The 25,837-nt window shown below is 37.1% G+C and overlaps 1 protein-coding gene and 1 long non-coding RNA gene across 2 annotated transcripts; one reads left to right on the forward strand and one right to left on the reverse strand.

Moving 5' to 3' along the window:
* Positions 1 to 1,416: 1,416 nt before the first annotated feature.
* On the forward strand, positions 1,417 to 3,200 carry LOC137731971 (GRAS family transcription factor). The gene has a single exon (XM_068471245.2). It carries the CDS (start codon positions 1,476 to 1,478, stop codon positions 3,021 to 3,023), a length of 1,548 nt encoding a protein of 515 aa, XP_068327346.2. The 5' UTR covers positions 1,417 to 1,475; the 3' UTR covers positions 3,024 to 3,200.
* A 6,097-nt stretch (positions 3,201 to 9,297) lies between these two features.
* Positions 9,298 to 18,312, reverse strand: LOC137726199 (uncharacterized). Its single transcript, XR_015957386.1, has 5 exons — positions 17,947 to 18,312; positions 17,748 to 17,813; positions 17,560 to 17,639; positions 9,876 to 9,920; positions 9,298 to 9,692 (listed from the first exon to the last, which is right to left on the reverse strand). It is a non-coding gene; the product is annotated as an uncharacterized LOC137726199 (long non-coding RNA).
* Positions 18,313 to 25,837: the final 7,525 nt, after the last annotated feature.

Here is a 25,837-nt window from a genome sequence, read left to right on the forward strand (position 1 = left end):
AAAATATAAAACCATTTGAAGTTCATGTGAAGTAATAAGTCTGCATACTCCTACCTATGTACTTGGACAAATTCTTATATTTGATATTTTATCTTTACTCAAAAACTATATTAAAATTCCTTGACGTATTATGTTATGTTACCTATATATGTGTCAAATGATGTAAAAAAAAAAAACAAATAGAAAGAGGATCAGTCAACATTGCAAAAAGAAAAGTGATCACTGGGTATAGTTTTCAATATGCAGTCTTCTCAACTTAAAGAAAGCATTAGTTTGAAATTGTTTGCTTGAATTTTCAAAATATGATCAATTTTGAAGACTTAAATATGCGAAAAATAAAAGAAACGAAGTATTTTACTCATTAAATGAAATTTTATCTTTAGTACACCAAATTCTCACCGGAACACGCAACAAATTTGCGCATCAAACTTATAATTCTACTCGCTCATTCACTTTCACTAACATGTTAAGCAAAAGAAGATCGATGCCAATTAACTCGAACGTTTACTGTGTCCATTTGAAACTGCAATTTGAACTTAAAAAATACTATCTCTAATTAGTTGCTTAAACTGAATTATTAATTAGTATCGTCACTGATATTTTAAATAAAAAATGGTGCTTTGAGATTTGAAGTTAAACGCATAAACAAATGAAAATAAAATAACCCATAAACATAAAAAGATACCCCCAATGCAAATTATTTTAATTAATTAATTAAACTAATTAATTAGGTGGTTTGAATTTTTATTTTTTATTTATTTATTTATTTATTTATTTTGTAAACTAGTTGGCTTAGGTTTGAAAAGAGCAATGCTAGAAAGACAAAATTTGAAAACTAAATTATATTTTACTAATAAAAAAATTGAGCATGTTTATTGCCTAAGTAAAAATCCAAGCGTAATGGTAGGAAAACTAAATTTGTAAATTAAATAATATGGAAGTCGATGATTTGATTATGGGAAGTATTATTGGCACTCCAAAAATCTCATTCTACACTCCTCACAAGTGTATTTTTCTTTCCAAATATAGAAAGTTTGGAGTGTAAAATAAGATTTTTGGAATGCCAATAACAATTTCTTGATTATTACTTAAATATTGATTACCGTGCTTAAATCTTATTGGGTGACACTATATGGTTTATAATTTTAATCTATAAATTTAGTTTTTCTAGTATTACCCCAACAAATTTAATCTCCTAACATTACTCGTTTGAAAATATGTTAAAACTTAGGGGCTGCAGTGTAAAGTGAATTAAATATATATATAACTAATTATGTCTGATTAAGTCCGGCAGTGTATAAAACCAAGCTCAACCTTGGGCAGGATGATCATGATGAGCCCATCAATTAGTCGATATTGATATCTTAAGTATTAGCTTAACATACTCCAAACTCTCTTGTTCCACATCCTTTTTCTCCTCTGATCCCTCTATATTATCTACCACCAAAAACCTATTAACCCGTTAACCTAACTGCATGACCCAGTTTCTGTTGAGCTCAGCTATGGCTATTGCCGTTGATGGGCATGACCTCGATCTCGATTTATCCGGCTGCACCACCACCACAACCACCACAAGCACCAACACCGTTTCCACCGACCACTGGTACGACTGGTCTCCGGTGGTGGACTGGGACGCTCTGGAGCCGACGGACCATCTCGCGGGCGAAGACTTTCATGGGCTCATTGAGTCGATGAAGGAAGACCAAGACGGCAGCACTGAGCTGAACTTGTCGTCGGCCCAGAACGAGCATCTAGAATTAGAAGCGTCTAATGACACAACGTTGTCGGCAGAAATGATGACGTCAACGGACGAAGATGGCAGCGCTAACGGCGGGGACTCGAAGGGTTTGAGGCTTGTCCATCTGTTGATGGCGGCGGCGGAGGCGCTGACCGGCGCAAACAAGAGCCGAGATTTGGCTCGGGTGATATTGTTTCGGCTCAAGGAGTTGGTCTCCCCAACTGACGGTTCTAACATGGAGAGGTTGGCGGCGTATTTTACCGAGGCCCTCCAGGGTTTGCTAGAAGGCGCCGGGGGTTTGCATGGTAAGCATTTGATTGGAATTGGGGCCCACCACGATCACGGCCACCATCCGACTGACGACGTGATCGCTGCGTTTCAACTGCTCCAGGACATGTCGCCTTATGTTAAGTTTGGGCACTTCACAGCCAATCAGGCGATTTTAGAGGCCGTGGCCCACGATAGGCGGGTCCACGTTGTGGATTATGACATCATGGAAGGGATCCAATGGGCATCCTTGATGCAGGCCTTGGTATCCCGGAAGGAGGGCCCACCTACCCCACATCTTAGGATCACTGCCTTGTCGAGGGGTGGCAGCGGGAGGCGGTCGATCGGGACTGTTCAAGAGACCGGTCGTCGTTTGACCGCATTTGCAGCGTCGATTGGTCAGCCATTTTCTTTTCACCAGTGCAGATTGGATTCTGATGAGACGTTTCGACCGTCTGCTTTGAAATTAGTTAAAGGAGAGGCCTTGGTGATCAATTGTATGCTAAACCTCCCACATTTTAATTACCGTTCTCAAGATTCAATTGCTTCGTTTTTATCTGGATCCAAGACCCTTAATCCGAGACTAGTCACTTTAGTCGAGGAAGAAGTGCGGCCAGCAGGGGACGGAGGCTTTGTGGCCCGCTTCATGGATTCATTGTATCATTACTCGGCAGTATACGACTCCCTCGAGGCCGGCTTCCCAATGCAAAACCGAGCTCGAGCCCTAGTGGAGAGAGTGTTCTTGGGCCCTCGAATAGCCGGGTCATTGGCTCGTATCTACCGCGCTCATGAGGAAGTGCGTAGCTCTTGGTGGGAGTGGTTGGGCGCAGTAGGGTTTAAGCCAATGCCAATAAGCTTTGCCAATCATTGTCAAGCGAAACTTTTGTTGGGTTTATTTAATGATGGTTATAGGGCGGAGGAGGTGGCCAATCATAGGCTGGTTTTAGGTTGGAAGTCTCGTTGCTTACTCTCAGCCTCCATTTGGACGTCACCCTCAGAATCTGATGTTATCAATTAGCTCCTTCAAGTTTTTTATTTTCCCTTCATCCCCTTTTTCTCGCTTATAAATTATCTTTTTCCAATTTAGCTAAACTGCCAGCAAAATTTAGAACCAAATGGTGGTCAAATTCTTGTAACAAAACAAAATTTTGGGATTTCATTTCAGGCCAATGCAGTTGAGAGCTCTTTTAAGTGTGTCTACCTTGTTGTGTTTGGGACTTTTAAAGCTTTAAGATAAAAAAGGATTTGGTTCTCTCGAGAATAATGGAAAGGATGCAATATTTTGTGAATATATGTAAATGGCAGTTTATCAAGGAGGTAGACAGAAATGTACATGTTAATGTTGTACATATAATATTAATAATATGGAAAGTAATTTTCGTACACATTTTTCTTCTTATGAACATCTCTTTTTACTTTGTCCATCGATGCACGTATATCATTTTCTTATCGATTAAGATGCTCTAATAAAAAACAATTATTCACGCACATAAACAACTAGGTGCGTTAGCATCTGAAAAATAAATTAAAAAACCCTGTCTTTTAATTGGTTTTGTTTGAACAACTAGTAATAAACATTCCCAAGGGTCTTGCAAATAAGCTAGTAAAATGTTCCTCTTGATCACATTCTACCACTGCATGGATTGATAATCTATTTCATTCTAGTCAATTTTTTTTTTTTTTTTTTTACTTTTGAAGTCAATAGTCCCTTGTACTTTCGCGTTCACATTAGAACCAGAGTTATCCCCCTTACATTTTTCAAAACAAAAATTCATTTTACAGCTGGCCTTTAGCTCACAAAAAGAAATTTACTTTAGCAAAAACAGCTTAAGAACCAAGGAAATATGGGTTAGTCTTTGGTTCTCTCTCTCTCTCTATCTTTCTCTCACTCTCTCACTCTCCAGCTTAAAGCCTTAAGAACCAATGAAATATTAGGGGTGCAAACGGTTTTGTGTGGTTTAGGGTAAAACCGAAATCGAAACCGAAACCAAAATTTAATTCGGTTCCATTCGGTGTAGTTTTGAGGTAGAATCAAAATGGCACCAAACCATTTAGCTTTAATTTAGTTCGGTTTCAAATGGTTTTGGTTTCAGTTTGTACCTCACTTTTACCAAGTCACTACTTTGGTTTTGGTTTCATGCAATTCAACAAAAAAAATTTGGTGTTTCATGTCACTACTTTGAAATTTTGAACCATTCAACCCTTTCCCGCTCACTTTCCTTTTGGACACTTAGTCTTCGAAGGTTTAGGAAACCTTTGAGCTTGTGAACGGGCTTGAGAAGGCACTCAAGCTTGAGAATGCGATAGTTGAGAAGACCTTGAACTTTGTGAAAGTAAAACCGATGAATGAGAAGCCATTGAACCTTGTGAACGAGAAGCTTGAGATAGACTTGGGGCTAGTTGTTGGTATTGTGGATTTTGTTAGAGAGGCGATGCTCGAAATTGAATTGATCAACTCTACACAATACAAAAACATAAACAATATAAATTACATTAGTTGTTATGAACTTTAAAACGTCTAAAAATAATTTTATATTATGCGGTTTTTGGTTTGGTTTCAAACTGAAACAGTTTCAAAACTGTAAAAATCGAGCTGTTTAGTGCGATTCAGTTCAGTCCGTATTTTGGTTTCAGTTTTCGGTTCCAAGTGTCCACCCCTATGAAATAGGTTAGTTTTTGGTTATCTCTCTCTCCCAAAAAAGTTACCTTTAAATCGAACAATATTTTTTATTGTGTTAATATTCACATAACATCCTAAATTAACAGTATAATATGATGCTGACATTGTAAACCAACTTGTTACAGTAACAACAATGTCATTCTATGTTAGTAATAATAGCGTCCTTATTCTTATGTGACCTTGGACTATAAACTATGATGATTTTAGTGTAACATTAAATTTTTTGTAATCCAAACGTTAAATGTTAAAACATTAAACATTAACAACAGTAATGTAACTTTATTAAAATAAAGAATACCAATACTCTGTTTTTTTTTTTTTTTTTTTTTTTGTAAAAAGTAGCAAGGTACCGTAGAATTCTGCACATAACATATCTAAAAAAAGATAAGTCACTCAGTATTATGGTCTCGTGGTATTTCTCTTCACTTGGAAGTGAGAGGTCTTATATTCGAATCTCGTGGATGACGAATTCAATACCAAATTAGATTGCCCATTGTGTGTGACTTAGCCGAACTCTCCCTTTCCTTAGTGTAAAAATATCGATGTACTCAAAAAAAAAAATATCTAAAAAGAGATAGTCAGCCATCAAACTTCAGATGGCTTTTTTTTTTTTTTTTTTGGGAATTGTTATTGGCACTTCAAAAATCTCATTCTACACTCCAAACTTTCTATATTTGGAAAAAAAAATACACTTGAGAGGAGCGTAGAATGAGATTTTTGGAGTGCCAATAACACATCCTTTTTTTTTTTCTTTTCTAAAGTTAATTTATCAAGTGAAAGTTTTATTCATAACGCAAAGGAGTTCAAACGTTAAACAATTGCAAATAAAACTGATTTTTGAACCTACATGGAACCCAATAATTTAACCCTAGATTATTGACTGATACAAATAGAATTAATGGGTGTTGGTAGTTGGGATATATCCATCTCCTCCATGTGTTACTCATCCCTACTTATGGGACAATATCGTAGGCAAAGCAGATTATTCTCGGAATATGAATTTAAACAAGCACTAAATTTGGATTTTCAGTACGCCCGTGTACGTACATGACAAAATAGCTTGAGATGCTCGGTGTTCCCATCCAAAGCACCACTATATTTTATACACACAGACATGTTGTAGGACGTCACCAGAAATTGTGCTCCCAGGCAATTGCTCAGAACCTTCAAACAATGCAGCGCCCACTCTTCCATAGATTAATGGTAATTAGGGTTTTTTAATTACACCTGATGCATTAATTATTTTCGCCAATAGCTCGTAAACTTTAGATAACAACAATTTAAAGTACATAGCTCTCTGCCCGGAAAGAAGTCTTTTCAACTGCAATAAAAAAAGGATGAAATTAGGTCATCGGATTGGCGCTTACGTGGTGCTAGTTGAAGACTCTCCGACGCCAGTTAAATCTTGTTAATGAAATGAAACAATAGTTGTTTTTAGGAAGGTTATGCATGAGAGTATCTTTCAAATCCCAATAAAAAAGTGCATAGTACTACAGTAGGGGTAAAAGTTATATTCCATAAACTCGTGTAAATGTTACCTATTATCTTTGATTTCTGTTAAGGGTTGTTGCTAAATTCTCAAATTATAACACATGAATTTAGAATTTAGCATTCATGATTATACACATTGTAAGATTATGTGAGCGAATTGTAACACTATATGGGCTTGCGTTATCGAAAACTTTATTTTTTGCACTAGGTGTGTTTAGAGCTTAGTTATCTATAATTTGTTATCAAAGTTCTAATTCTAGGAAGGTGTGTGTATTATCAAGCTTATAATATCCACCTAGTGAAGGATATATTAGCTTCATATAAACCCTATGAAATTTCCCATCATCTACATTTGGAAGGCTCCAACACTTCTAAATTCGTAACCAAGAGTTTTTTTTCCCCCACTATTAATAAGCGTCCCAATACAATGAGGTAGATGGCGTGAGAGTTTTAGTAAGAAATGCAAGGGTTGTACTTCGTAGGGAGTGTACGAGGGTTTAGTTACTGTAGATATTGGGTTTATTTTATAGTTTTTATATATGTTTTATGTTGCAATGTTGCAAAGTCTACCTCAAATTTACTTATGATGTTAGTGTTAAAAATCAAATGATGGATTCAAATAAAACTGTTAGAACTATATTTGGAGCAGAGACCTTGTTGGCGAGCTAATACTATTAAGTTTGTTTCTCTAGGAATTATTTTCGTACGTTATTTGGAGTTGTTGCTAATTAAGTGAGATTTTGGGGGTTGTTAAACTGTGGTAGGGTTAGGGTTTAGAGAGAAAGGGTGATTGAAAGAGATGGAGCTGGAGGAGGATACAGCATTTGATCTGCATGTGTACGAGAGAAAGATGGCCATATCGTTTTATGCATGGGTTTTGGGATTTGACCAACCCCTACAGTTGAAAGCAGGCAATCGGTATCTGGATCAGTTCTCCCAGCGAATGCAGCGAAACATGATGAACGATTTGTGTATCAACTTTTCCTTTCTTTGTTTTTAGCGCAAATGAGCCCTTCTAAGATATCTGAGCTCCAAAATCTCATAATAAGAGGCTGCAACGGTAGCTTGTTTTACTTTAATATATGCAAAACCAGAAATAAGAATTGATCTGTATATACTCTTTCTATGGCCTCCCTCTGCTATATATTTCACATGTAGGGGGTCAGAACTTAAAAGAGCTACTAATAAGGGTGGACACAGTTTGGTTCAGTCAATTTGGTTCACCATCCAAACGGGGACAAAACCAGTTTTGTTTTAAGGTTCTGATTCGGTTTGGTTTTTTTAGTTCGGCTTTGGTTTAGTTCTAGTTCTTGTTCGGTTCGGTTCAGTTTCCAGGCAGTTTTGGGCCTAAGCCCATTTAACTCTTTTTTCTTTCTTTTGTTTGGGCTTTAAGAAACATAGTGTCATATCTAATCAGCAACCCAAATGTCCAAACTGAAGGCCTGCATTCAATTAGTCCAAGAAGCAAAGCAATCAAATCCTAAATCAATGTACAAACCAAATCAAAGCAAATCCTTTTTACATACCAAATCAAAATGCACAAAATAAAGTCTTAATTATACAACTCAATTCATAATTTAAAAACTGAAAGATCATAATAAGCACAATGTTGTCGCATATTTAACTGAAAGGGAGAGAGGGGTGCAACGACAAGAAAGAGTGGAGAAAGTATAGGGATTTCTTGTGTGTATGTTTTTCCCTCCACACAATGCCTTTATTTATAGTAGAAGATAAGGAGAGGATTAACTTGTTCTCCAAGTAAATACAATCCTAGAGGAAAAAATAACTCGTAACCCAATCTATCTAGGATTTATATAATCACAATCCAAGAATATCAATAATACTCCCCTTAAGTGTGTAGATACTCAAGTAGATTCATCATCGGTAAAAGTTCAGGAAGTCGACTCATTGGCACTAAACTAGGTCAAAACTACAACTTTACCAAAACAACAGATAAGGTCCCAACCTCTACATAACCCATCAACATAACTTCATAAGCTGACAATGCACCCTAATTTGTAAAAAAAATTCACATATATCGACAAATTCTACTTAATTACATCAACGAACATACATAATTAACCTTACACCTAACTAAATTTATACCGCTTAAATAGAAATCACAAAATTAAATTCCATTGTTCCATTTTCAAAACTCACCAAATTTGAAATTCACGAAGAAATCAAATATGACGACGGTTATCGCAAAAGCAATTTGAGCCTAGCTCGAGTGAAGCGAAAAGCACGTCCTTTCTTTGAAACCCACTGCACAACCTCCAACCAAAGTCCCTTGATTTTCTTCACTACTGTCTGAAATTTTTGTGAGACACAAGCACAAAGCAATGACGATACTAGAAACAAACTAAGCGAAAGCCCAAAAAAGAAAAACGAAGCGATCAAAGAAGAATGGTGATGATGTAAGACAATTGCTTAGCAATCGCAACAATCCCTACTGCTACAAAGGTCTTATTGATCATCTGAAGCTTCCAAGAATTCAATTAACATGGTAAAAAATTAACACATTCAGATAGAACGCATAATCATTACAAGAACTGCTAGTAGCTATTAACACTTCCCATCAAAGCATTACAAGAAATACTATCACACATTCCAAAATAAAGGAAATAAAAAATTCAAAAAATATTGTACAATTCAAAAAATTCAAGTTTGCAACTGGGACGGTGACAGATGAACGTGAAAGGAAATCAGGTTGGCAAGTTCTATGTTTGGAAGAAAATGGAGAGTGAGAAAGAAAGATCGAGGTGCAGAATGGAGAGAGAGAGAGAGAGAGAGAGAGAGAGAGAGAGAGAGAGAGAGAGTGAGAGGAGTGAGCGGGTTGAAAAGGGGTGGTGGTAGGATTTTGTTATGCTTATAATCCCTTCTCAAATCCTACAAAATTTCTTATTGAAAGAAATCCTTCAAAAAATCTATGAATTTTTTAATACCTATAGATTTGCAAGGACTCTATAAGAATCCTTTAAAATCTCAGTTGACTATATCAGGATTTTAAAGTCTTTTAATATTTGTTAATTGACTACCTCTATATTTGAATGGATTCTTTTAAAATCCTTTAAAATCCTCATTTGACTGCACCCCCCCCCCTTACTTCTTTTTTTGAAAAAAATAAAATAATTTTTTTTTTTATTACTTAAGGAAGGAGTAGGGTTCGAAATTATTACAATAATTTAGGAAATGGATCTCAAAAGTATTACAATAATTCAGGAGAGGAGAGTTTCAAACCTAGGATGTATGGTATAAATACAACGTTCTATCCACTAGGATGTTGGACCACATGTAAAAACTAAAAACAAAACATAAATCAAAGCAAAATAGTAAAAGAAAAACATGCTAAAACTAGAATCAAAACATAAATCACAGCTCACAAGTGTAATGTACCCCGATCAAGAAGAGAAGATATTTACCTGAGAGAGTTTCAAAAATATGCTTCAACTGTGCAACATTAACACCAACATTGTTAGATACCCATTCCTTATCTTTAATGAAGACCACCGCTGGCTGCAAACAAAAGTGCACATTATCAGGAAAGTAATTTTCCCTTCTCAGATAAACGCAGGGATAAATCGATCGTTTAAAAGTTATTTAATTAGCTTTTAACTATTAATTAGTCAGGATATATGGTAAAAAGACAAACCAATTATTTTTTTTAATTATATTACTGTTCTAAGGGCGGGCACTTACCACAGCACGGACGTTGAACAATTTCATTGCGTAATCAGAGTCTTCCTATAGGTAGAATAAACCAACGTCAGGACTATCAGTTTTTAGGCATAACCAGAAATAATATCATAACTGCTCTAAGTACAGATGCATATATAGCTAATGCAAGTACAGATGCATAGCTAATGCAAATATATTTGTTTCATCAGGTACAGAAACAAGCCATCCTTAAGCAAGGAACACGTAAATCAGCTAAGCGACCATCAAACAAATGAAGAATTGGTGAATGTGTTGTGCCTTGGCCCGTTCGTTAGTGCGGAACCGAGATTCAGATTACAACCTCACCAAAATCACACACAGTTGAATAGTTTAAAATACAAGAAATAAAGACACCGAGAAATTTACGAGGTTCGGCAAAAACCTGCCTACGTTCTCGGAGAGATATTGCTCTTCACTATGAGAAAAACAGTACAAGTTACACATGAGTTAAATCGACATAACCCAATCCCATAACCCTTGTACACCCACTCACAGAATTTTCCCAAGAGCCTCACTCTACCCCAAGAGTTCTTTCACAAGAGATCTTTCACTCTAGTTCTCTTGATTTCTCTCACCCATGCCCATGGTAGAGCCAAATGCTCACACCATCTCTTTTGGATGCTTTCCTTCTCTCATCCGTATCCTTGTTTTGCCAAATGCTCTCTTTTTATGCTTTTCTTAATCCAAGCCTTCTCCCACAAAACATGGCTTTGAAAAAGCCACAAAACATGGAGCAATTTAAGCCACAAAACAAGCCACAAAACAAGGAAACATTTGGCCATTATCCAACAATCTCCACCTTGGCCAAATTGTACCAAAGTCCATTGGCCTTACGTACCAGCATGCACACTCTGAATCAACCTCGTTGGTCCTGTTCCGATTCAGTTACTGCCAATGCATGTGCAGCTGCTGCAAGCTAAAAATCACCATTTAGCTTCAGACAGGATCTCAACACATCCTCGTCTCCTCCAGCAGGTTTTCCTCCTCTTCATTGTCTGCAACCTGGAAACTCTGCAGCGCGCCTATTTCCAGCAACAACCCATCGAGCCAGACAAATTCCCACACTTCCTCCTACCTCAGGACCTTCTCATCACCTGTGAATCCCATAGCTCCACCTGCTGCAAAACCCCTGCAACACTTGAGACTAAACATCACCAGGAGAAGTGTTGCTTCGAGTACCTAGAGGGCATACTCAAAGTCTTCCACCACAAACTTGCTAACCCGACCTTGCACCCGTAGCACTGTGGACCCTTGCCTCCGGAACCGGATCTGAACCTGTTGTCTCTCTCAGATCCTCTTTCCAATTTTCTTCCACGATTTCAACCTTGAATAGCTTAAGCAGTCTTGTGCCCACCATCATCCATGGTCTCTTGTGTGTATCATTCCACACCAAAGAAGCTTGCACCTGCTCCAAACTTACTGTTTCTTTCCTTGCAGTAAAGTTTCACAAGGTTCTCGTACAAATCTGAAAGTGAGGTAAGAAGAAAGAGGCCTTTGTCTTCTTCCTCAACATCAACTTTCGCAGTTGATCCAAGCATCCCTAAACACGGCTTCCATTTCTTCAGGCTTCCATTACTCTCCTTTACCAAGAGCAAAACCGCCTCTCCCTTTAAACTGCTCAACTGAAAATTCCATGGTGAACAACAAATCTAGACCTCCAACGAACCAAAGCCCCCAACGATGCTCTGATACCAATTGTTGTGCCTTGGCCCGTTCGTTAGTGCGGAACCGAGATTCAGATTACAACCTCACCAAAATCACACACAGTTGAATAGTTTAAAATACAAGAAATAAAGACACCGAGAAATTTACGAGGTTCGGCAAAAACCTGCCTACGTCCTTGGAGAGATATTGCTCTTCACTATGAGAAAAACAGTACAAGTTACACATGAGTTAAATCGACATAACCCAATCCCATAACCCTTGTACACCCACTCACAGAATTTTCCCAAGAGCCTCACTCTACCCCAAGAGTTCTTTCACAAGAGATCTTTCACTCTAGTTCTCTTGATTTCTCTCACCCATGCCCATGGTAGAGCCAAATGCTCACACCATCTCTTTTGGATGCTTTCCTTCTCTCATCCGTATCCTTGTTTTGCCAAATGCTCTCTTTTTATGCTTTTCTTAATCCAAGCCTTCTCCCACAAAACATGGCTTTGAAAATGCCACAAAACATGGCTTTGAAAAAGCCACAAAACATGGAGCAATTTAAGCCACAAAACAAGCCACAAAACAAGGAAACATTTGGCCATTATCCAACAGAATGAAAATGCAAATATGGGTTAGTTGATCATGGTCAATGACAACATTTGGTCTCCGGGCCGGTTTATCTAAATTAGTGAAGACAGATAACTTATAAAGATAAATGAGGTAAAAGTTCATAGTAGCCATTTTCCTAAAAGTGCACAATTCAAAGCCAAAGATACTTTAAGAGAGGGGGAGGCAAGGAGGGCAAGGCCAGGCCCGGTGTTACAACGGCTCCGCCTCTGCTTAAGAACCATAAGAAGATAACTATACAGACAGCTGTTAAGTTTTTCTGATCTTAAACTTAGAAATGGGATCCAACACTTAACAATGAGGCATGCATATCTAATGAATGGGAAACCCGAAGAGGCCAACGAGTTTAAAATTCCTCTTTTCATGTATATATATACTATTAGTGTATAAGCTGTGAGCTAAGTAAAGTTAAAGTAAATAAGCCTTGTTTCTAATTGTGTATTCACTTAGTCTTAGATTATGACAAGTGTAAGGTTGAGATTGTATTGTTGGTGTGTGTATCCAGCTAAGCCTTGTTAACAGAGTTATTCCCTTTTGCACAATTGTGTGTGCAGTGTGGAAAAATACTTTACAAAAGAAAGAAAAGGTTCCTCTGTAACTTGCAGAGAGAATAGCAGCATTTCTTCATTCTCAGTGCATTTTTTCCTTCTTCCATTTTCAAAACGCTAACATGGCCTCAGAGCCAGGATCGATTGTTTGAGATCTGGGCGTAAAACCAATCGAGCTACACTCGAACTCGTTCCGGGTTGGGTGACGTTGCTGGAAATTTACAAAACTCGATTTCGATTTGTATTCGCATCATCAAAGCTCGAAGATGGCTGGACCTGGAAGTTCTGAGGTGAGAACTCCGATCTTCTCCGGTGAGAACTACGAGTTCTGGAGAATCAAGATGGTGACGATCTTCAAATCTCATGGGTTATGGAAATTAGTTGAAAAAGGGATTACGATCTCAGAAACAAAGAAGAAGAAGAAGGCTGAAGGAAGCTCAGAGGAAGAAGAAGACGATGAGAAAATGGTCGCAGCATATATGCAAGATGCAAAAGCTCTGGGTATTATTCAGAATGCAGTCTCAGATCAGATATTCCCTAGAATAGCCAATGCAGACTCTGCGAAGATGGCATGGGATCTGTTATATGGTGAGTACCATGGTGGTGATCAGGTAAGATCTGTGAAACTACAAAATCTGAGACGTGAATTGAGTATGCTAGGATGCGTGATGATGAAACTCTGTCTGGGTATCTTACTAGGCTAAATGAATTGATCAATCAGATGAAAACATTTGGTGAGAATCTGTCTAATGAAAGGCTTGTACAGAAAGTGCTCATTAGTCTCAGTAAACCATATGATCCCATATGTCTAGTTATTGAAAATACCAAGTGCTTAGAAACTGTAGAACTGCAGGAGGTTGTAGCAATTTTGAAGAGTCAAGAACAACGATTTGATTTGCATAATGTTGATGTCACTGAAAAGGCTTTTGCCTCATTCTCTGTGAGTTCAAAAGGACAAACCAGTGGAAATGCTCAATCTGGTACATTCAAATCCTATAAGCACTTGAATTCGAAGGGAAAGAAATGGGAATCTAAGCCTAAGTTTCAACAGAGGTCATTCACTAATCCTACACAGAACTCAAACTCTTCTGGGTATGTGAAGCAAGATATAGTTAAACCACAGTGTAAAGTGTGCTCTAAGTTTCACTTTGGAGAATGTCGATACAAGGGGCAATCCAAATGTCACAACTGTGATAGGTTTGGACATTGGGCTAGAGAATGCACAGCAGGCAAGGTTGTTCAGAAGGCAAACTGTGCTAATCAGGCAGAAGTGACAGGTAATCTGTTTTATGCTAACAGTGCAATTAGTGAAGTCAAGGTGAATGAAAACTGGTACATTGATAGTGGTTGTAGTAACCACATGACTGGAAATGCTGAGCTACTTAGGGATGTAAGGACAAATGTCACTGGAAAGGTACAAATGCCCACTGGAAATCTGGTAGATGTTGCTGGAATAGGTTCACTTATGATTGATACAAATTCTGGTAGTAAATGCATCAAGGAAGTCATGTTTCTACCTGGTTTGAAGGAAAATCTGTTGAGTGTGGGACAGATGGACGAACATGGATATTATTTGCTATTTGGTGGAGGAGAGTGTTGTATCTTTGATGGTCCTTCACTTGATTGTCTGGTTATCAAGGTTAAGATGAAAAGTAATAGGTGCTACCCTTTGTTTTTAATGCAAACTGATCAAGTTGCATTGAAAACTAGTGTAGCTGAATGTACCTGGACTTGGCACAAGAGACTAGGACACCTAAATCTTAGAAGCCTCAAGCAGCTTAGAGAAAAAGAAATGGTGCATGGTCTTCCGCACCTTGAAAATGTTGATGGTGTGTGTGCAGGATGTCAAATGGGAAAACAACACAGAGATTGGTTTCCAAAAGGACAAGCTTGGAGAGCCAAGAATCCTCTAGAATTGATACACACAGATTTGTGTGGTCCCATGAATAATGAATCAATTGCTGGGAATAAATATTTCATGTTGTTTATTGATGATCACACAAGAATGTCATGGGTTTATTTCCTACGACATAAGTCTGAGGCACTAATCTGTTTTAGAAAGTTCAAAACAATGGTGGAGTTACAATGTGGATTTAAAGTGAAATGTCTAAGAAGTGACAGAGGGGGAGAATTTCTCTCAACTGAATTCAGCAAGTTGTTGGAATCTGAAGGCATACAAAGACAGTTATCCATTGCTTATACTCCACAGCAAAATGGAGTAGTGGAGAGAAAGAATAGAACAGTTGTAGAGATGGCTAAGGCAATGCTTCATGATAAGAGCATGCCATACTTTCTGTGGGCAGAAGTTGTACATACAGCTGTTTATATTCTGAACAGATCGCCTACAAAAGCTCTTGGGAACATGACTCCTTTTGAAGCCTATAGTGGGAGAAAACCAGGAATTGGTCACTTAAAGGTGTTTGGATCACTCTGTTATGTTCATGTACCAGCTGAAAGAAGACAAAAGCTTGATGCAAAGTCTGTCAAAGGTGTGTTTGTGGGTTATGCAACTTGTGAGAAAGGGTACAGAGTATTTGATCCATGTTCAAGGAAGCTAATTCTATCAAGGGATGTGGTCTTCGATGAAACTATGTCTTGGAATTGGAAGGAGAATTAAGAGAAGTCTATTGCAATAACTAACATTCAAGATCAGTATAGGACTGTGAATGATTTCAGTCTACAATAAGTGACAGAAATAGTAGACAGTAATCAAATGGAAGAACAAGATAGAGATGTCTCTGAAACTGTTGAGATCACTAGTCCATATGACCATACACCAGTTAAATGGAGAAATATCAGTGATATTCTAGCACAATGCAATCTTTGTATTGTGGAGCCAGAGAAGTATGAGGAAGCTGCACAAGATAAAGCTTGGATAAAAGCTATGAAAGAAGAATTGTCCATGATTGAGAAAAATGAGACTTGGAAGCTTGTAGACAGACCAAGTGATAAGCAGGTTATTGGTGTGAAATGGGTGTTCAAAACCAAACTAAATTTGGATGGCTCAGTACAAAAGAACAAGGCAAGGCTGGTTGCTAAAGGATATGTGCAGAAACCAGGACTTGATTACAATGAGACGTTCGCTCCAGTTGCCCGATTGGACACCATCAGAACACTAATTGCACTTGCTGCACACAGAAGCTGGAAGTTATTTCAATTAGACGTTAAGTCTGCTTTCTTAAATGGAATATTGCAGGAAGAAGTATATGTTGATCAACCTGAAGGGTTTGTGATTAGTGGCAAGGAAGATAAGGTTTACAAGCTGCACAAGGCTCTTTATGGCTTGAAACAGGCGCCTAGGGCCTGGTATGGAGAGATTGACAGCTATTTTGCTAAGTGTGGGTTTGAGAAAAGCTTAAGTGAAGCAACTCTCTACACTAAGACAAGGGGAGAAAAGGATATACTAATAGTTTCCATATATGTGGATGATATTGTGTATACTGGAAACAATCAAGATATGCTGGATGAGTTCAAAGATGATATGAAGGAGAAGTATGAGATGTCAGACTTGGGTCTTCTTCACCATTTTCTGGGGATGGGGGTGATTCAAACAGAATCTAGCATCTTCATTCATCAAAAGAAGTATGCCTCTTCTCTGTTGGATAAATTTGGGTTGAAAGAATGTAAATCTGTCTCTATTCCTCTTGTGGCTACTGAAAAGTTAAGTAAAGAAGATGGAAGTGGTGCAGCAGATGAAGAGAAATACAGAAAACTTGTAGGCAGTCTATTGTATCTTACTGCTACAAGACCAGATGTGATGTATGCAGCTAGTTTGTTAGCTAGATATATGCATGGCCCTTCTAACAAGCACTATGGGATAGCTAAGAGAGTGCTCAGATATATCAAGGGAACACTGGACTATGGTTTGCATTATATGAAAGGCAAGAAGGCAGTTTTGGTTGGTTTCTGTGATAGTGATTGGGGAGGATCAATAGATGACAGTAAGAGTACCTCAGGCTATGCGTTTTCTTTTGGCAGTGGAGTGTTCTCATGGGCTTTTGTGAAACAAAATTGTGTTGCACTATCCACAGCAGAGGCTGAATATATAAGTGCTGCCGAAGCAACATCTCAAGCTATATGGATCAGGTTTGTTCTTGAAGATTTTGGAGAATTACAAGCTGAGGCAACTCCTCTGCAGTGTGATAACATATCTGCAATCTCAATATCCAAGAACCCTGTGTTTCACCAGAAGACAAAACACATTGACAGGAGATATCACTTCATCAAGGATGCCTTGCAGCAAGGGATAATTGACTTGGTTTACTGTCCTACCAAAGAACAAGTGGCAGACATTTTCACCAAGGCATTACCAAAGGACAGATTCAACTATCTCAGGGACAAACTTGGAGTTATATCTGCTCAAAGCTTAAAGGGGAGTATTAGTGTATAAGCTGTGAGCTAAGTAAAGTTAAAGTAAATAAGCCTTGTTTCTAATTGTGTATTCACTTAGTCTTAGATTATGACAAGTGTAAGGCTGAGATTGTATTGTTGGTGTGTGTATCCAGCTAAGCCTTGTTAACAGAGTTATTCCCTTTTGCACGATTGTGTGTGCAGTGTGGAAAAATACTTTACAAAAGAAAGAAAAGGTTCCTCTGTAACTTGCAGAGAGAATAGCAGCATTTCTTCATTCTCAGTGCATTTTTTCCTTCTTCCATTTTCAAAACGCTAACACACCATACGCATGCATATAAATGTAACATGTTCTAAAAACATGTACTTACCAAACATGAGAATGATCTCAATCCTCTATTCGGCAAACAAAATATGGGCTCAAACATTTTAAAAGGATAAGACAAAGAACGAAACAAGTTAACAAAAGACCAAGTTGCAAAATGGCGCACCTTAGAAGCATCAATCTTATATCCCTTGACATTTGGGCGTCATTCAATCAACTCTCGAAGGACTTGATGCATGATGGAGCCTGCACAGAAGAATTAAATTAATACGCAACGATTAACTTGAAGGAGGAAGGTATTTAAATTTGAAATTTGAAATTTGATTGATAAAAAATAAATTCTTTGGAACTTACAAATATGAGAAGCGTGAGAGGCGGCAGGTGCAGTGAAGAAGAAAACTAGTGACATATCTTTTGAGCCTAAATGAATGATATATTTGCGTCAATGAATTGGGAAAGGATAAAAAAATAATAAAAACAAAATTAAGAACTTGACGAGACTATATATAAGTCCTAAGTCGCATAATCAAAAAGTAAACATTTACAACCGTACACCGAAGTTTGAACATTGGCCTCCGAAATTGGAGCTCTGAGTTAAGGCTAGTAAATCATGAGCGACCTGAACCAGAACGTCCTGAGGGTGAGGAGAGGCTCCGGTGCTGCTGCAGCAGAAAATAAACATTTGGGGAGCGGAGGGAATTGGAGAATGAATTGGTTTGTGGAGATGGTGTAATTGGGTTTGAAGCTAGGGTAAGGGTTTTCAGAGTACGGTGTTGGATACAATTAGAATTGGGAAGCAAATTCCGTACCAAAACCCCTAACCTCGCCTTTTCCCTTTCCAGTTTCACTTCTCTCTCTCTCTCTCTCTCTCTCTCTCTCTCTCTCTCTCTCTGCGTGTAGCAAGTTTAACTGAACCATCCCAGTCGAGCCGAACGAAACAGTTTTGGTCGGGTTAAGGTTAGTTCTTGGGTTTGCCACTTACCGAACCAAACTGGCTACACTTACATGACTTGAGTTGGTCTACTTTTCAAAATTTATAGTTTGCTAAAATATTGCTCGATGTTTACTAAGTTTCTAAAATGTATAAAACAACGAGCAATATTTGACCAATCCATAAATTTTTTAATGTCATGAACAATTCAAACTGTTCATCTCTCGCAATCCACCAAAATATGAAACTTTAAAAAAAAAACAGAATGACCGAAAAACCTTAACGGTGATGACCAAACCAAGGTGTAAACATAAACGACAATCTGACAGTTACTATTGTCTGCAACGGATTCTGCATTATGTGTACATGGTTTGTACTTCTATCCTTCACGGAAGTTGTATCCCTCGTCTGTACGAGCATTGCTATTATTTTTCACATTTTTCCACTTATGAAAAAAATTACTTAATTTTTTACAAGTTTATGGCCAATCTAGTGAAAACACTATTCACCATCGTTTTGATCATTACAAAATTCCACATTGCCATATGACCATGACCATCACGTAGAGGATGTGATCCTGAGCCTCTCCATAATTTTTTGGATTTTAAAATTTTTATTTTTATTTTTTTTATCAATTTTTATTCATGAAAATTCAATATTCCAAGGGAATTTTCACATGGCGTTATCTGACCACGCCGCATGGATAATTCAGGCGGCAGTTGCGGCTGAAGAAAATGCAGTTTTTTTAGGGGAGAAATGTTTATGAAGACGATAAATCTTTGCCGCCCACATGGTAAATTTGGTGGTGGAGGGGAGTTTTTACTTCAGACTTTGGTGTTGGCTTAAAGATCCAATCATACCCTACCATGTCTCCAAACCAGGAGGTTTCTTCTTGGGAATTTCTTTTCTAGGGTTTTGTGTCATAACATGTCATAAACTGTCATCCCATGCATAATAAAGTTACGACTGTAAATTTAACACCCACGTTGGCAAATGAAAGGTTGGGAATTACTGTAGGGACCTCTACTCTTGGCATACAAAATATTGGTGAAGAGGTTATGCCCTCTATGTGCCACGATTGGGCAGCCATTATCAAATATGGATGCCTTTCATTTCCCCTAGGCGCCTTGGGGGCGCAATGTTTTCAAGCACAGACGACTTCACTTTGCACATATAACTGCTATATTGGTCATAATTATTTAGCTATTGGTTATGTTGTGCACACCACCTTAATCCTCTATTTAAGGGTGGTGGTGTTAAGTTTGCATGCCATAATCTCCTTGCTATCTCATCATTCAAACACCCAAACCGAAAACTGCCTCTTAGTCTTTCACTTTTCCAATGGCTTCCAACTTACAAGTTCCTGGAACTTCCTCCTGCTATACGAGATCAATCTCATTGCCCGATCTTCCTTCATAGGCAAACCCATTCCCAATCCTTAACCATGGTCAACCCCTAATTGTCGGGGAAAAAGACAACTGTAAGTTCACATTGGAGAGGGGTGTCACAAGGGTTGACACCAACAAGATCTCCACCGTGAACCTGACCCATATAAAGTCTAGGGTGTTAGTGGGCAAAATGTTTGGGAAATCATGATGACCATCACTTAATCGATTAAGAGCCTTGTAAGGATGGATGATGGGTCTATTAATTCCTTTAATGCAATCGTCATCAGGGTTTTAATAGAAATTGACGTTCGTCTGCCGCTCAAGTTGGTACTAATCCTGAATGGGGATGATGAGTTGCCAACTTTTATGAGTTATGAAAAGCTATTTGAGGCATGCTTCTATTATGAGAGAATGGCAGTTGAGAAATATGGATTTGATATGGAAGAGCTACAAGTAAGTTGGCTCCTCGTGAATAAGATGTTCGAGGATGAGTCGATGTGCTGCCACTTAGTGTTAAGGATGATTGTATTACATTGGTAAACTTAGAAGATGACCTCATCATTTGCTTCCCATAACTAGCAAGTACCAAGGAAGATGGTCTAGGGGATGAGTCAAAAGTGGGTCCGAAGGGTGATGATCGAGAGATGATGATTGTTGTTTGCAGTTCGTTCGACAAAAAGAAAAAGAGATGTGATGGCTGAAGGTGTAGGGAGTAGTAAGATGGTCAGTGATGACAACTGATGACAGAGTTGAACATTTTACAAGTGCATATGGTTTAATTTCATGTTTTAATTTATGATGTATTACCTTATGATTTAATTTCATGTTTAAGATGTTTTAATTTATGTTTCATGTTTTAAGTAGTAGTTGTATTTTTCATTTCATAGGTTCTTTAATATCTCTCAACTTTTCTAAAATTTTGTTTGAATGTGGGAATTTAACAGTCGAGGCTCGAACTCATGAGCCTTACTTATTATATTTGCTTTTTTTCATCGCTATATGTCCTTATTTAATGATAGAAAGTATTTGTGAATGAGGCTTTCATAATCATTATTGGTTGAAAATGTTAACGAAATAAATGCCACTTACGCATTAATCGTAGCGATAACTGGAAATGTCACTTATGCATTAATATTTCATAACTTGTCACATACATATTCATTATACAAGTACCAATCTGGAAAGATATTAAGAAATAAGGGTTGGTATCATAAACTATCACAAACATTCATTCAGCATAATAGTTGATTTCATAAATTATCATCAACATTCATCCAACAGATAAAATTGCAAAGGTTGCCACTTACGTCATCCAAAACAAGTAGCAAGTCCTCACACAGTTGTCTAACTCATTAAATTCATCCCACAAAATTACAAAAGCGTGAACTAATGGAAAAAGATCTCCAACAGAATATATCAACAATATAATAGTTGTTTTTGGACTAACATTGTTCATCATATTATCTCCCTGCACTAACACTACACTAAAATTCTTAATTTTAACTCACTCTACACTTTGTGAACCCTTTGCAACATGTCAATTGCCATCCTCAATCACAATGTAGGTATGTTGGACGATGTAATTACATCCAAATGAAGGCCAGTGGACAACAACTCAATCACTTTTCAGGTGAAAATACCATAATTCCCCCTGTGCAATACAACAATTCAACAAGTTCAGAAACAATTATATAATCTAACTAAACTGAGTAACAAATAAGTGAAATTTCAACTCATTCGTTTTCTTGTTATAGGGACCTTGTACTTAAGTAGATTGGTCAAGGTCCCTTCTTCACATCCCTTGACAGACTAAGGAGGACATCCGGTAGGATGTGAGCAATGGGAGCCAATTTCAAGCCTCTTGCCACATGTGAGTGAATGTCTTCATTGAGTCATACACAGATATTGTCCTATTTTTAAGATTCATCTCTACCAGCACCCAATGGTGATCAAGGTTGAAAGGCATGTACACCCTATCCACATCATCCATCCATGATGCACCAAACTCTACCCCTTTCCCCGTCACAGTTCTGTACAGTACCAACTCATACTGTTTGGACTCAACCATTTTCCGCCCTCTACTTTTCAATTCAGCATTCCTCTCATCATAGCTTCGTTGACAGTAAGACTATCCTTAACTATAAAATATATCAGAAAACATGTACAACACTTCATCGAAATGAAAACAAACTCAACATCACAATTGCCAAACTTTTCAATATTATGGGAAATTAAGTGGGATACATTACCATAAACCAATTCGTTGTGTTAGTGGTCACCACTTTCCGAATCCTCCACACCTTGTCCTCATGCTTCCACAAAAGATAAAGCTATAAGGCAATGTGATGCAATATGCAAAATTTATTTCAACTGTTACACCAACACAATCACAACATATTTATATCACCCCATAACACATAGGGTTTAATCACTTAAATCTGTTGGCAACCAACCTTCCTAGTCTAAAAGCTACCTCTAGAAATTGGTGTCTCCAATCGTCATATACTCCAACTGGGCAACCGAACTAACAATTGAAACAAAAAATTGTTAGCCTCATCATTGTATTCATTTTATCAATTCTTTCGTAGCTTACATAAAATCTTAACGTTAATGAGTAACTTACTTCTTCTCCTTCCCCTTCAAATTATTGAAGTGATAGAAATATTGCATCACCTCAACTGCAAAATCCATGGCTTTATGTCATGCTTTGATTCCAGATTAAGTTCTAATCTGACATTAGGACATGATAGACACCTTAACTATAAATTCTAAAATTATATACTTAAAACATGAAAACTAAAATATAAATAAATAAATAATGAATTTATTTATACACAAACTTATCGGAAACAGAGTTGTACTTGAGTATTCTACATAACGATACAACTTCAAAACTACTCAAAACAGAGTACAAGTAATCTTTTATTCAACAAAAAACAAATAAAAGAAAAAGGTTTTAAAACAATCCAAAGTACCTCATTATTTGATATGAACAAACTTCACATCTCAGAAAAGTAAACATCCAATTCTCTAGTTCATTACCTGCAAAATTTAGTTAGGATGAGCCTACAAGCTTAGTAGGAACCTATGCCTTTATGTAATATAAGAGTAAATTATTATAATTTGAATCCAAACAAATCAAAAGCAGAAGCACTAGAATATTAAGATGTACTACGCCACAACATCACATCTATCATGACTGATTGACCACGGACATAAAGAAGTCCGTTGTAAAAAGTTCAATTTAATCACAGATGTTTGAAGTCCGTGGTAAATAAATTAGTTTAACAACAGGCGTAGAGTGGCCCGTGGTTGAAGGTGTTAAAGCAATAACGTGCATTTAAAGCCCGTTGTAGTTTGCCTAAATAATATCACGAGGCATGTTCGTGGTTACAAAAATTTTGACAATAACACTTTTGTAAATTTATCACGGACTGTAAGTGTTATCATTATAATTTTATTTTTATTTTATTTTTTAATCGACCAGTATAATAATACACTCTCAAATTTCAAATCTTAGTTAAACCTATTTACCATTTTCATATCTGACACCGCCAACCACCAGGTCTCACCCCCTATTCTTATGTCGACGATTACTCTGAACCCAAACTACTCATTTCTTCACCTTGCTTGCATACATTATTCGAACTCTAATTTTTTTCTATTTCTTTGGGCATGTCAGGTATTCCTAATCTACAGGATGTGCGTCTTCGTCTCCAACTAGAGAGCAGGAGATCTCACCAGTGTATATCTCGATGGATGTCAGAGGCAGTGGCGGCTTTGGCACAAACACCGTTGTTAGTCGAAATGGGAATCGATCTTTGAGATCGATTAAATTCTGGGTGGTGAATCTCCACCATTGATGAAATTGTGATTCTTTCTTTCTATGTTATAACTTTTGCAGATGTGTGCTCTGTATATTTCTCTAATTTCGATTTCTCAAATCACTATTGTTTATTAGATTTTGCTTTCGATCTGATTCCAATTAAGTTCAATTTCAAACTTGAATTTATATTCCATTTTGATTTACATATGTCCTAATTTTCTTCAAGGTATTGCTTCTTTGATTTTGATTTCAAGTTTTAAAATCGAAAGATTAGGGATCGGGGATTGGGCTAGGGTTTCAAAACCAAAAAGATAGAGTTGGATTTATGGCTAGGGTTTCAAAACCAAAGAGATGGAGTTGGTTTCAAAAACCAGAGAGATGGAGTTGGTTTCAAAAACCAGAGAGATGGAGTTAGATTTAGGGATCGGGGATTAGGCTAGCACTCTTCTCCACATATAGTTTTTAACTTTTTATATGTTTAAGTTTTTTTAATATAAATTTTGAGTGATGTTTCATTCTTAAGCCATGGCTTTTTTTGCCTTGCAGTTTCCAGTTTCTATTTGCAAAAAGAACTTGCAGACAGGGTAAGAATTTGAAATTAATTTTTGGGCTAATTAATGATTTAGTTTATAGCATTGGTTTGGTTACTACTGTTTATGGTTTATTAAAAAAAAAAAGGTCTTTGTTTATGGCATTGGTTTGGTTAATCTTGTATAGTATATATTTGCAGAAATATATGTAGTGTGAAAGGGATGCATGAGTAGAAAGGTTTAGAGGCAAAAACTGTATATGAAATCCTAGTTTTAGATGTAGAGCGGTTGAGAAGATTATCTAGAAACTTGATAATTGATGATTGTAAGTTAAGTTTTGTATTTACTCCATTCACTTTATATGCAATGTTAATTTTGCACTACATGCTCTTGTTAGAGTTAAGTCTGTATATCTGCTTGATTCTTTACTAGTTAATTTTTGGCTTCTTGTGTGGATTGTTGGAGATTCGTATATCTATACAAGTCTTTACAAGTTAACTTTTGACTTTTTTTTTTGACAAAAAAAAAAAAAAAAAAAAAAAAAAAAAGAACAACTTTTGCCTTTAAGTTTTGTATATCTTTTCACTTTTCTTGATTGTGATCAAGTGTTTATTTTCGCCAATAGCAGTACAAGATTTTCTTTCTTTGATCCATATGCTTATGTTCATGTAGATAGAGAGAGGCAACAATTGTTGAGGGTCAAGCATTAGGGGCAGTATTTCACTCTCAAGGCCCTTTCATTTAGAGGTATTGTCTTCAAGCGACAATGTCCTTGTTATTGGAGGCCTATTTGATACTTTTTGGATAGTTAGGTATTTCTTAGTATAGCTCATTGGTTCGTTATTAGTTTTAGTGTACAACTTGTAATATTTGAATATTGAATCTGTGATGTTTAGTGTACAACTTGTAATTTTTGAATTTTGAATTTGTGATGTTTTATGTAATCATTATGTTGTAGTAATTATGCAATTTGTATATAAATATTATATATATATATATATATATATATTTTTTATTGAATAATTTTTATTTTTTTATTTTTGGGAATTGTTTTATAACGGGCATTAGTTGTTGTCAATTTGGAATCCACAACAGCTATAGTGCACGTGGTGTTAGATTCCAATATACCATGGGCACAATCCGTGGTTACATCACATTAGACAACAGCCATAGCCTGTGGTCGAAACTGTGACTTTTTATCACATCCAAATTACTAACAGGCACATTGTCTGTGGTGGATTGCAATCTACCATAAGCATCAACCGTGGTAGATGAGCTTTTTTCTTCTAGTTATGGATGCAATGTAAGATCCTTCATTTATTCTCATGAGTTCAAACAATTAAACACTTAGAATTAGCACGTCCCATACCATGTTATCCCAAGTGAAAATTATTTGAAATTTGCACAAATCCAAACCGTTACTAAATTTCCCTTTTTGCTAGTCATCTTGCCATGAGAACCTGGTAAACTTTTTTTCTCCAGTCCCTAATTGCCCTAAAAAAATTGTGCACTGTAGTTGACATGAGAACCTGGTACCTACCAAGAGTTGGCTCAACTACATGAAACCTAACTACTACCCAAAACTCCAAAGCTCCTCTCTTCTCGAGAATTCATATTGTTGAAGTTTTTGAGAGTAGAAATATCATCCTAACTCATTGTCCCACATTGGTCACCACCAAAACGTTCCCTCACTTTATAGGACTTTGTCCTTATTACAAAGTACATGGAGAGCAAACTTGGGCTCAACCTTGTGTAGGCTTTGAGGTGTT

Source organism: Pyrus communis, chromosome 15 (genome assembly GCF_041283825.1).
Source record: "Pyrus communis isolate YQ-2024b chromosome 15, ASM4128382v1, whole genome shotgun sequence".
Taxonomy (NCBI): domain Eukaryota; kingdom Viridiplantae; phylum Streptophyta; class Magnoliopsida; order Rosales; family Rosaceae; genus Pyrus; species Pyrus communis.

What these genes read in the sequence shown, in the direction of transcription:
- LOC137731971 (XM_068471245.2), top strand. Translation starts at nt 1,476, where the DNA reads ATGACCCAGTTTCTGTTGAGCTCAGCTATGGCTATTGCCGTTGATGGG.